Source organism: Poecilia latipinna, unplaced genomic scaffold (assembly GCF_001443285.1).
Source record: "Poecilia latipinna isolate Pla-1442-1.1 unplaced genomic scaffold, P_latipinna-1.0 Scaffold4, whole genome shotgun sequence".
In the NCBI taxonomy this organism is placed as follows: Eukaryota; Metazoa; Chordata; class Actinopteri; order Cyprinodontiformes; family Poeciliidae; genus Poecilia; species Poecilia latipinna.
In genome coordinates this window covers 1,015,169-1,028,276 of record NW_015112620.1, presented here as the reverse complement: position 1 = coordinate 1,028,276, position 13,108 = coordinate 1,015,169, and the positions used below count along the sequence as shown (strand labels likewise).

At 39.0% G+C, this 13,108-nt stretch overlaps 1 protein-coding gene across 1 annotated transcript; it reads left to right on the top strand.

The window, feature by feature from the left end:
- The first annotated feature begins 306 nt into the window (after positions 1 to 306).
- LOC106964016 (uncharacterized) lies at positions 307 to 9,737 on the top strand. The gene is made up of 14 exons (XM_015059271.1): positions 307 to 432; positions 515 to 1,580; positions 2,293 to 2,417; positions 3,043 to 3,298; positions 3,523 to 3,650; positions 3,754 to 3,850; positions 3,947 to 4,069; positions 4,349 to 4,521; positions 6,355 to 6,452; positions 8,019 to 8,146; positions 8,739 to 8,919; positions 9,028 to 9,172; positions 9,369 to 9,492; positions 9,692 to 9,737. The coding sequence occupies exons 2-13, from the start codon at positions 725 to 727 to the stop codon at positions 9,441 to 9,443; spliced, it is 2,385 nt and encodes a 794-aa protein (XP_014914757.1). The 5' UTR covers positions 307 to 432; positions 515 to 724; the 3' UTR covers positions 9,444 to 9,492; positions 9,692 to 9,737.
- Positions 9,738 to 13,108: the final 3,371 nt, after the last annotated feature.

Below are 13,108 nucleotides of genomic sequence, written 5' to 3'. Positions count from 1 at the left end.
TTTAAAATTTTAAGAATTGGATTTTGTACTTAATGATTTAATCAAATTTCTTTGAAATATTTTAGTCTGACAAAAAGTCAAAAATAGAATAAATCTGTAGGTGGCGGAGCGCTATTTCTAACTAAGAAATATCAACAGCTTTGGATGGACAATTTCAAAACTGATTAACAAACATAGGAGTGACTACTTTGTTTCTACAGTTGAACAAGAAATTACAAGAGGTTTTAGTCAAAAACTCATAAGTGGTATGAAAATACCCAAAATTCAGTTTTCAAACCTTGACTCAATTGATAACAGAAATGTTTAATTTGTTTGGCAGTGGATGGAGCAAAGGATCCTTTTGTGTCTGAAAGGTGTGCATTCCTGGTTGACTCCGAGGCCCAGGAGTTGACCTACCTTATCTCCCACAGTGCTCCTTGTATCACAACTGATGTAAGTTTGCTCATTTAGTTGAAGACTGCACCTGGATTCTCACCAGTGAATGACATAAGGTTAATATGTTTTTTCTCCACAGGATGGTCCACAGCTTCGGCTCATATTGGGTGGTTTGCAGTATGTTCTCTCCTGCCCCGTCAGCCCTCAGCTTCCCTATTCTCCATCCCTGCCTCAGTATCCTCCTCAGTTTCCCAGTGACCTTTTGTTTCCATACTTGCCAGTTCCAACCCACCCTGTTCCCACTACCACTCTCCCTCCCCCTCATCGAGCCCCAGTTAAGGAGCAGACGATGCAAAACCCACTCTACCAGCACCACCTCTCTTCTGGTTTCCAGTACCACCAACTACTTCCAGTCGTCCCCCATATCCTATTAGGGATCCCTCATCCACCTCAGGCCACCACTGACCGCTTCCCTGAGTCCATGCCACAGCACGTCCAGAACCCACCTGGATCTGAAAAGTTATTGTATTCTTTAGGGAGCTATCTGCAGTACTTTCCTCCTCACTTTCATCTGAAGGATCCTTCTGAACATCAGGTTTTTCAATTTCCTCATCACCCACCTGTCTTCTATCCCTACCTGCCGTTCTATTACCAGGAATTGATTGCAGCAGCTGAAGACCACTCCAAGTCTCCAGTGGGTCCATATTATCCTCAGTACTATCATCAGAAACCTGATCATCCTGTATTCACGGCAATACCAGTGACCCAAGCTCCTGTACCTCGTCCTTCTTTTCCACCAAAACAGCCGTTAACCCCACAGCATCAAACCAGTTCATTTTATCCACCCATGTCCTACTACCATCCAGTATTTTCTTACTCTGCTTTACATCCTGCTGCTACTCCACCTGTTGACACCCCTGATAGTCTTGGGCATCCTTCCAGCCAATCTCCTATCCAAACTCCTTTTCACTTTCAGCTGCCTCCATATCTGCTGCCAGTCCAAAAGGAGCCTAAGAAACCGGCAGCCAGTCCTCACATGTTCTACCAAACGTATCACCCTAAACTCCATCCCTTTTCACCCCATTATCCGAAGATTCCTTCTCCCCCGAACTGGATCACCCCTCTGGAATCCCGCGTCCAGTGTCTGAAGGACAGTATGGCTGCTTTCCTGCCCTATGCCGACCCAGAATCCATCCATGTTAGAGGTCAGTATTTGTGTAAACAGAAAAGTTTTTCTCAGAGGAAAATGTGGCTCCTTACAGCTTGTCATATATGTTTTGTATTCCAGTGTTAGGGGGTTCCAGGTATCAAAGATGTAATGTTTTTATAATTTTAGCTGATTTAACTTTAAGGAATAAATCAGTCTGGAAAAAGTCTCCAGTTTGATTTTAAGTGATTTTATAGTTCTGGATAAGAATGGGGCAACAACAACAAAAAAAATATGGGCAAATATGCGTTTCCAAAATTTATACCTTATCCCATCTGTTTTTTTTCTCTCCTCAGTGTGTTTCTTCTTTCTTTTTTGCTTCCCTTTTTCCCCATCTTAATGTTTCTATTTCCAGGATTTTTACAGCCTGTCCATTTCAGAATTATACTTTACAAAATTAGGCTCACTTGGACGGTTGTTGGCTGGTAGTTAGGTTTTCTTCTATGGCACATTCACATCAAAATGCATCCAACTGCATGCATTTTGGTGTTCCTCCAAAGAACTAAGTTTAAAGTACACAATATGCTACAGCTATTCACGTTACAACAATATAGCTTATTGGAATCCAAGAACCTTTGATCCCTTGTTTAGTTTTTCTTAGAGGCATCACACCTAAATGCAGAATCTGAGTTTACATTTGAAATAAGTTTTAAAGCAGTATATCGATTCTAAATATAAAAAATCTTTAACCGCATCACTGCTTTCCTCAGACCCATTTATGTCATGGCAGTCGCTCTCCAGCGTGTCTCCGTTCTGTGGGTACATGTTGCAGGCGACTGCAGGCCACGGCTTAATCCTCCACTCTCCTCTGCCGGCCTGCCACAGCCAGTTACAGGTCAGACGACTGTTTACTTCCTCTATGTGCTGCTAGTGTGTTTACTGAGTTTATTTTGGTGTTCATGTTTACATAAAGTTTGCTTATTGCCTTGTCAGTAAAGATCATCCTTCTCTCTGATCCTTTTGGACTCTTCGCAATAATGTACTTTTTATGTATAACTACAGCACTTTAGGTATGAAATGGCACATGATCTTGATGAATTTTGAATCACGCACCATAACATTTAGGATTTATTATAGGAAAAAGCTGGAGAAGTATTAAAAAAATTTAATCAGTTCCAAGGTTGCACAGTATTTTGAGCGTTTAGTTTGATAAAACTCTAGTAATCTATATTTCTTCTTTCTAGGGTAGTTCCACTCTATAAGGTCTGAATTTCTGTTTATCTAAGCAGAGCAGCAGTTTAGCTTAATAATTCATGTTCAGATAAATCTATCACGGATTATAGGCATTTGTGGACTGTAAAGTCTTATCTTTTTTTCATGCTCCATGCATCTTAGCTGTCAAGAATACAATGTTTTTTGCAAGTTTAGGTAAATTCACTTGTTTTTAAAAACACGTGTATCTATAAATTTTGTGTGGTTGCGCTAACTTCTTTTGTATCAATTTCTCTCTCGCTCCTCAGACTCCCACAACCATTTCTCTACCCATAAGTTATTGGGATTTCTTCACTTGGCAGAATCGGACCCTCGATTTACAGTGCCCATATCAAAGCCCCCTTGATCCTCCAGAAGAAACTCCGTGGACTTTCCCCACCGCTCCGAGCGCCACCGAGGATGAGTCGGGTCCATCCATTGCCACAAAGACCGAAGTCTTCTGCTCCTTCCAGCAGATGAAGGTCGTGCTTCCTCCTGGACCCATTTCAGAAATAGTTCTTAAAGGTGTGTGTCTGCTTTTGTACACACCAGGTGCATATGGTAACCATCATTTCTGCATGAGTTCAGAGGGTTCAGAGGCTCTGCTGTGCGGTGAATGGGAGCGGGGGGTAAAGCTTGGCTTTTTATTGTGACTGGGGATTTCTGCCTCCCTCTGCAGAGCTTTAATTGTTCTCTTTAAGGTCTACACTGAAATGTCTTATTGTGAGTTTTTCACATATGCATTTAAGACACCAATGGGAACCAGATGAGCCTTGCTGAAGCGCCTAAAGAATGTGGATATTATGCAAGTGAGGCCAAGGATGGCAAAATCCATTTGTTTCTCCAGTTACATTCACACTGTCATATGAGCGTGCAGGCAAGTATTGACTCAGATTTCACACTGAGCACATGACATTTTGAACAAGTGATTATTTTATGCGCGTATTAACTCTTTGTATGACTGTATTTATGTTGAAAAGGGTAAAATGTACATCATTAGCATCCTCTACACAACGCAGAGGGGAAAAAAGGAGGCAAAGGTTTCCTGCCCGCTTGTGATCCCAAGGTCTGAGCATGGTAGGTAGATTTTAACTCTCTAAAAGGCTGTTCAGTTTGTCCAGGCCCGTCTGTTATTTCAGCTGTGTTCCTGACATTTGTCGTGCTGCCCCTCAGAGTGCAACCTTCACAGCGAATACCGCCTCCCCTGCGGATCCAGCTCTATATCCGAGACACAGTGCCTCTCCATGGGCTGCTGCTTCAACAAGCACCCCCCTGCCTGCTACTACCCAATGGATGGTGAGCTGCGTTCTGTATCCCTACTGGCATTTTCACGCCACTTAGCTAAGTGCAGTCGAGCTGTTTTAGAGTACAGAAAGGTACTATAGCTGCCGTACGTGTGAAGAAACATATTCAGGGCAGGCGCAGCATGATTTAAGCCAGCAGCAACACAGAACGGCTGGAAGAATCTTGGGTCTGGGTATCAATTGCCTCCTGAGATTTCTGACCTTTTGTTCATGCGACCTTTTTGTAACTGTGCATGTGTATCTGTTTGTGTGTCTTTGTTCATCCCTCCAGAGTGCACTATTGACCGCCACATGATCTTCTCTGTGCCCGCCTCCCTCACGGACCCCCCTCTTTCTACTGCGCTGCTGGCCGCTGCCAGCAACTCCACCTGCAGACCTCAGAGGGTGACCCCTGAGTATGCATTGTTCAAAATCCCAATGGATGGCTGTGGGACACGCAGAGTGGTGAGATTCATAAATCATGTCAAAATATCGAAGAATGGGTTGGAAATAAACGCCATTATGTTCAGATTCTCAAGTCTAAGCCAAAGACATTTTAACTAATTTGGTTTGTGAATATTTTATTTACAGCTGAAACAGACCTTATGTGTAAAAAGGCTTGCAGCAGTTTCTTTTTTTTTCTCAACATTAAATCCAGCAGAACAGAACCTAGCTGTAATGTGGGTTGGGACTACCAAAATTATTTGTATTTGCAAATAAGAGATTGAGATTTTTTGTTGTTGTTTGTGCACGCTTCATAAGGATGTGATTTAAAGCACTCATTTCAAATTTGACTAATTGCGTAGATTTAAGATTTAAACATTTTTAACACAATTAATTGCTTTTATTCAAGTCAAAAATTTCTGTTGATTGTACACCTGAAAATCTGTTGCACAAATTATAACCACAGACAGCGATGAACAACACAGCTGCTTTTCTTGGCCCACTTTGGCTTCATTTTTGCTCGTGAAACAATCTGATGGGAAGTTGGACAAGACTAGTGTTGTATGCAAGTTGTGCATAAAGGAGTTGGCCTATCACAGACACTATCGAAGCCTAAAATACCATCTCGATACAAAACATGTTACAGTAACCGCAGATATCCCAAACGCTCATGTTGCCATTCAGATTACTAAAGGGGAAAAAAAAAAAAACGAGTTACATGAATGATCACGTGTTCTTGAAATACCTGTATAACACTTGGCATCAATGAATGAATAACCTATTTAGCAGATTAAAAATTAACATCTTTGTTGCTGAGCTCATTTTCTTATTTATTCAATAATTCAGCAGCAAAAAGAGTTTTTGAATTGAAAATGTTGCTTATATTGTCAATTAAATGCAGACAACATAAGCAACAGGCAAAAGGCTTATGCATAAGCCTTTTGAACATTTGAGAATGCTCAGATGTCGGTGTGTTTATAAGGGAACATCTCAAACACACTGCTTCCTTGTTTAGCTGCATGGAAAAATAGATGTCAGCCAAGTCTGGTTCATCCTTTGGTTCAATTCCCAGATTCCTGAAAGTTTCTATGTTGGTCCGTTGAGTTGTATGCAAGCATAAGCACCATGGAAGTGTCCCACAATGACAGGAGTCAGGAAGGAGACAGGTTTTGTTCTCCTGAGCTGAATGGATTTTAGCTCGAAATGAGATGGTGGTGAGCTTTCAGAAATTCTTGTCTGCAGTGTTTTCTACTTTGGGGGCTTCCCTGTCTGAATTTCTTCAGCTTTAAACTGAGTAGCAGCATAAATTCTGATTTGACGGTTTGATCAGCCAAACATATTTGTATTTGCAGTTAGTGGGCGTTTTCTTTACCATTTTGAAATACCCTTGATGGCTTAATGATGATTATTTGGGAGACTGCTGTCTGTGCTGTTGCTGGTGCTCAATGTTCCAGGACATTAATGCAACCACCAGGAGGACATGGACCCACTACGGATTACTTTTCTAGCTCTTTCAAGACTGTTTACCCATAAAAAGGTGCTTAATCAAACAAAGGTTTGTGTAGAGTTTGCAGTTTTTCAGTTGTGGATTTTTTATGGGCAGTTTTGGCCAGGAGCTGGAAAATATGGATTCAGGTTGGGAGGTTCTAGTGCTTAAAGAAATGAGAACCTGGAAAGGCTACATTTTCTTTAAAACGGACTCCCAACTGTTTTAAAATGCAGGAGATCAACCTAAACAAACATGAAGGCTGACCCTTTTGGGATCACATCAATGGATTAAGGATTGATTCATCCAAATGGACAGAATGGATTAAGCATTTGTTTTTTGTAATGTTTTTCCTTCTGTCCTGACAGGTGGTGGGGAAGACCGTCGTCTACATGGTGGAGATTACGAACACAATACAAACTGTCAGCCTTAACTATGGCACCATCACAAGAGATTCACCTGTCAGGTCAGCTAACCCTTTATATCCTACCTGTAGTAGTCTTGGTGAAGCACTGCTAAACTTCAATCTGAATAACCTCATGCACTTTATTTGCATCGTTCCTCTGAAAGATCAAATTACGTCTTCAACCTGCACATAATTTGTGGGTTTTAAATTTTTCTCCCCTATTTTACTGTTTTTTTTTTTTTTTTTTTTTTTTTTTTTTTTTGACTGTAGTTGTCATTTATTTAAAAGTGTGTTTATATAAGTTCCAAAAAATATCTTAACTTTATTTTTGGTTCAGTTGAAGGAGAAGTAGTCATGACACTGAACAATACAACTTCACTGGACACATGTTAAAACTTGCATCTCTGTTTTGATGATTTTTGGTTTTCAGCTAATGAAATTACAAAATGTAGTTTCTCGTAACCTTGAATATTACATAAGAATAACTAAAATTATGTTTAATTCAAAATTTGATGTTATTCCCTAAACAATCAAGTTTGCTGCTCAACAGCTAATCAGCAGACTGTCATTAACGCTTGCTGTGTATGCAAGCATATTATTGGAAGGTTTAGGTTTAAGAAAATGTGTTACACGGGGAATGTGCACAAGATGACTGCACCCTTCAGAGGATTGTGAAGCAAAGTCCATTCAGGAGTTCTGAGAAGCTTCACAAGGTTGGTGGAGGTGGAGCTTTAAGAGCCATCACACGGATGTATCGGGGACGTGGGTGAAAACTGTCGCAGTTGTGTTGTCATTCGTGAACCAGAGACGTCAAAGGGATTTTAGCTCGGCTAATAATCTCGGCAAGTATTCGGTGACTGTAATGTACATGGAGGTGTACGTGCAAGGTGACATATTTTCTAGTACAATACAAATTGCATATGTCAGTAAATTAGATATTGCAGTTACACTGACCAACTGGATTTTTGGTTATAGCTGCAGTCAATCAAAAATAAGACACAAATTCTTTTACTGTGTAATAAATCTACAGGAGTTTAAATTTTGAAGCAAAATAGAGCAAATACATGCAAACAAATAAAACCAACTTAATTCTTAATTTGAGATGCTTTAGTAGTAAAAATGTCATACTAACCAGAAGTCATTACAAAGATCAATCCTATTCCAACATAAAAATGAAATGCAATTTGGCATCAGTTCTATGAGATGCATGTCTTTGAAATTAACATTCAGAAACATTAAGGCCTCTGGTGTGGTTTTTGCAGTTGACTTCAAACATGCATCAGTTTTGTGTGTGTGATTAGCTTTGCTGGCAAAACAAATCTGAACTTTGTTAGAAACGCTGTACAACAGATGCTCTGCTCCTGAATCGCTTCCAGTGAATGCTTGGGGAGCAATAAAGCCACAAGAAAGCCTTAGCAGCTGTTTCTGCGTTCTGATCTCTCAGCGCTGGTACTTTACACTTGCTGTCCGACTGCAAGTAATCTTCAGTTTTCTCAACCAACATGACCGCAACTCATTGTGATTTTGATTGCAATACATTTGGTTGCAAAAGTAAAATTGCAAAAGCAATACATATTGAATTTAAACGGTTTTTGCCATGACTTGAGTCTCGTCTATTATTTTCAGGTTATTGGTGGAGTGCAGATACGTGCCAGGAACAGTTCTCGGTGTGAGCTACGTCGTTAAAACTCCCACCCTTGGTCCTGATGTCCATACTCAGGGGGTGTTTGGAGTCCAGCTCAGGATAGCCAAAGGTAAATGGTCTTTCTTTCAAAACTAAAAGGTTCTGTTAATGTTTGAGATCAGAGGTGGATCAGTCGGGTGATATTAAAAAGGACAGTATTTCATGTTTAAGTACAGTCAGTCTTCGTAGTGCCATCTGGTTGCTTTGAATATGATATTGTCTGGTGAAATATGGTTATAGCTCTCAAGGACCAGACTTGGAGTCCCAGTTGTAGTCAATGCTGAACTAAAGGGCTGTTTTACACTTGGCAGTGATTCTCAGCTGCATTTTATCATCTGTGGTTCAAAATCTAAATTATTAGTCAAACATAAGCTGGAAAATTCTACACTGAACAAAATTACTGAAGTAGTTTGTGTAAACAAAAAGGACTTTTAAAAAAAATTACATAATGACTAGCTTAGAATTGGCAAACAAAAAACAATGTATGGGTGAATCAAACCGGTCTACAATATTCTACACCGATTCATTACCTCTATTAAAGATTACAAAAGAATGACTGCATCATGAAAAATGTAGATGCATGCTGGTTGAAGAAGATGAACCAAAAGAAAAAAAAAATGTTAAACTGACTATTTCCCTCCTATGCTACCATCTATTATTAGATGCCCAGTACACCAGTTACTACCCACAGTATCACCAGCCTCTGCACATGTTGCTGGGGAAACCTCTCCACCTTGAAGTGCGCCTCCTCAGCTCCCCAGATCCCAGTTTGGTGCTGCTGGTGCACTTCTGTGTGGCCTACCCCCGCTCTGGAAATGCAGCGTGGGTGTTGCTTTACAATGGGTATGCCAGAACATCTACACTGTAAAAACAACCAGCATTGACTAAATCCAACCTCATCTGAGGAGGTAGCTTCTAAAATAATTAAAAATGCTCATGCCATCACTGCAGATGCCCTAACCCTCTGGACCCAGCCCCACCAGAGACAGTTCTGTCAGACCCAACGCCGCCGTCTCCTCAAAGTCAGACTCGCCGCTTCACCATTCGCACCTTTCAGTTCCTCCCGGATGGGGAGTTCCAGGATATGGATGAGGAGGTAAGGCTGAGCATTGACGGTCACTGTAAATATAAGCCTCAATGTGGTTTATGAACAGTTGTTTTGACTTAGTTTATTTATAAATCCAAATTATCTGGACGTAACCATTTCTTAACGAGATTAAAATTCAAATGAGTTTTTTTTGTCTGCAATACTTCATTTATTCATTCCTGATCTTCATTTGGCTCCCTTTCAGATCTACTTTATGTGTTCAACTGAGATCTGTTCTCCTCGAGATGGTCCTTGTGTTGAGGGATGTTTTGGTCAGTGACAATGGAAAAATGGATTTAATTCACAGCATCCTTGAGTTCCAGTGGAAGGTATACGAACATGCAGCTTTATTGCAATCAGACTGAAAATGTTCAGAAAGTTTGAGAAAACTAAAATTTAATTTAACCTATTTAAATGAGAATGGTGACTGAGTAAATATTTTTTTTTGTTAGTCGAAACCTACATAACACCTAGAAAATGATGGTATATGTCTGCGTTCTGACTGTCTTCTCTCCTCTTTGTCCTCAGATATGATACAAATAACCTCCAATAAAAGCTCTTGAAAAACTTTAAAGGCGGGGCTGTGTTTTCCTTTAATCCTGCAACTATTTTATTTGATATGGGGATGAGCAGTAAAAGTTTAGGTTAAAACTATAGCAAGAAAACCTTTTCTTCAGAAAGGCATAACATGCAAGCTTTTTGAGATGCTGTTTTTAAAACATCCCTCATATTTGATTATAATCAAGGGGTACTTTTTGCAAATTCTGCTGATTAATGTTTGCATTTACACCAATAAATGCATCATAGAAATGTATATGAAGTGTTTTCAACTGAACAAAGTCAAAATAAACAACTTTTTTTGTTGAGGTTTTGTCTCCGTCATTCTGTTTGCCAACAAAATAAAAAGGCCAATATCTCAAATTGAGAGCAATTCATGTACTTTGTATTTGTGCTGAAGATGGATCACAAATCTAAGTGTGCAATTATGACAAAGATGAGATTATGCCTTTAAACCTCGACCACGTGTACTTTTTCTACATTAACCCTTTAATGCATAGTGGTCACTACAGTGGACGGCTATCTAAAAGCCATTTTCTTGTGGATTTTTATGTTATAAATGCACACAGACCACTGAAGTGGACACTAATGCATCATAAAATACACTATCAACTACTGGCCATCAGCTGCAAATGCAAGAAATTATTTTTGTTAAATCCAATATGGCCAACAGACAAAAAAGCATGCTAGCCAACCCGGTTCCTCCTCCTGTAGACGACTCTTGCAGGTAAAAAAAAAAAAAAAAATGACATCAGATAACCCCTAAAGAACAATACTACTGATGTATTTTTCAAATAACTTTGTATTTGGAGAAAATTACAATTGATTACCTTAAAAAAAACAATCCTTTTTTTTTTTTGCCTTGAGAAAATTAAAACAGGAAAAAAAATCCTGACACAAAGGATCATAATTCATACATGAAGGAGTTAAAACTTCTGCCTGTAAAGACGAGTCCTTGATATTAATGAATTAACACTCTTTGCTTGTTTGGACAAACTTTAATTCACACAAATCCTTGTAGCTGCACCTATGTAAAATGTCTTTGTCCCTACATTCAGTAGTGTCAAAAATTAGATTTTTTGTTGTATGTCTGTTCAAATTTCATTTCACCGTCAAATGCATAAACCTGCTTAACAACTCTTCACCATCTGCAAACCCAGTACATTGAAAATATCCCACAAGCTGCATGCAGGTATTTGCATGGCTTACGCAAGCTAATTTTGGTCTAATGAATGCCAGTCAAATTCACATAACTTTGTTTAAACGGCTGTTCTTTGAATTCAGCTTTGTACATAAAAACTATGTTGTTTGACTGCATAAATTATGTCAAATGTAATGGGGTTTGTCCAGTATCATGAATAACATAGTACATTTTTGTTGAGACTTCAAATGCAAATTTTGACAAATTAAAAGTTTTCAAAGTGTAAAAATCAATTTCACTGAAAACTACCAGCAATTTGCTTTTGCTGATTATCAATGCATGTATAACATCTTGTACAAATTGTCAGGTCACCATCGCAAAACTTCAATGTACAGTTTTGTGCTTTAATGTTGCAACATATTTCACTTTCAATGCCTAATTGCAAGATAAAAGGAAATTGTGCATTTTTTTCCTATTTGGCCTCATTTGGTTAATACCTTGTAGAGTTGGTTATCTCTAGTATCTCCACAGCAAACTACTATGTTTCATCATGGAGATGGCCATGAAATATTTTTGTAGGCCAAATGCAAATATACACACCACATATGTATTTATTTTTTTTAAAGATTTAAAACCCATGCATCTTTTTTTTACCTTTTGCTTCAATTATGCCATTTTGTGTTTTTATATAATCCCAGAAAAATACATTGAGATTTGTGATTAAAAATATTAATACCAGTTCAAATACTATGAGTAGGCAAACCCAGAAAAAAATAAAATATCTCATACGAAGATGGTGTATATGTTTTAGTCCTTATGAGTTTAAAAATCAGCCATCTTCTACTAACTGGGTGATTTTCCATATTTTTGTCATTTTGGTCAAATGGGCTTCTATACCGTAGCCCATAAAAACGCAGCTTGTTTCAATTGATGTAAGTTTATTTAAATTGCACATGCTGAGAGGGGGCAATTTAATCTGGGGTTGTGAAGAGGTTAGACACCTAAAACCATCTGCCAATGGGAAAAATATTTGCAAAGCAGTGTATTAAATTACCTAGATTTCATGGCTGAAAGCAAGGTAAATAATATAAAATTTCTCTTATTTAGAAGCCAATAAGCAAATGTAGTACATCCTCTTATCACCCACTACTAAGCCTACCAATCTCTGAATTTATTCGACCACAGAACTGTTTTTTTTTCTTAACCACTAATGTAAATGCATACCACTGGGCCATGTTTGGTTACTCCAAACATTGCAAAGAAAACTTATTTATAATCCCATCTGCAAACACTGGCACATTCCTTTTGCTAAAAATATAACTGGGTGATTTAATGTCTGAATATGAAGGGAAACGTTTGAATTACTGTGCTACTAAAACTCAGAAAATGCATTTAAATTTAATAAAAAAAAACACTACCATCCTAAGAGGACTCTTATTAGAGTTTCTTCAAATATGAGTTTTGTATTCCGAAGAAGCCTCTGTCTTGCCGTTAGTCGAGAAGAGGATGCTCAGGGTTGTCCATGATCTTCATTCTCTGAGAAACCTTCTTTTCACCATCATCTCCAGATCTCCCAGAACAGGACCAGCTTTCTTTATCTGTTTGTTTGAACTTTTTAAAGTCCCTGGCTCTGATGCTGCCACCGCAACAGATTGACAGACGAGATTGTATTCTCCATAGCAGATTTTAAAAAAAGATACATGGCATATTGCTGCAAACCCTGAAACCACAAAGTAAACTTTGCTCTCTCCCTTTTTGTAGATGACTTCATCCTTTAGTCTGCATGTTAACACTGAAGTATTTTTCTGCCTCCACCACCTCCAGATCCTCCCTATAGAAAGTGTTTGACCTGACCCTTTTTCTTATGAAATCTAGAATCTTGTTTTGTTCACATGCAAGATATGATTGTTGCCACGCCATGCCAAAGTGGTCCACCAACTCTGTCTTCAGCTTCTTGACCATCTCTGATACACCTGACGACTCCAGAGTCAGTAGACTCTTTCTGAAGATGACAGGACTCTCTGACTTATATTGCAAGTTTGGTGTAGAGTGAAATGGAATGGTAAGAGTACAATCCTTTGTGATGCTCTGCACATTTTGGCATGTTGCAACCACAAAGTTCAATGTATTTTGTATGCGATAGCCTAAAACAAAGTAGTGCAACGTCACCTGGAAGCTGCCATAGTGGCAGTAGCAGCATTACGCTGTGGGGATTGTCTGCAGAAAGGACAGGGAACTTAGTTAGA

What these genes read in the sequence shown, in the direction of transcription:
- LOC106964016 (XM_015059271.1), top strand. Translation starts at nt 725, where the DNA reads ATGCAAAACCCACTCTACCAGCACCACCTCTCTTCTGGTTTCCAGTAC. An exon ending in ACTGTCATATGAGCGTGCAG is followed by an intron (nt 3,651 to 3,753) that starts GCAAGTATTGAC and finishes TATGTTGAAAAG; the next exon opens with GGTAAAATGTACATCATTAG. An exon ending in CCAGCTCAGGATAGCCAAAG is followed by an intron (nt 8,147 to 8,738) that starts GTAAATGGTCTT and finishes ATCTATTATTAG; the next exon opens with ATGCCCAGTACACCAGTTAC.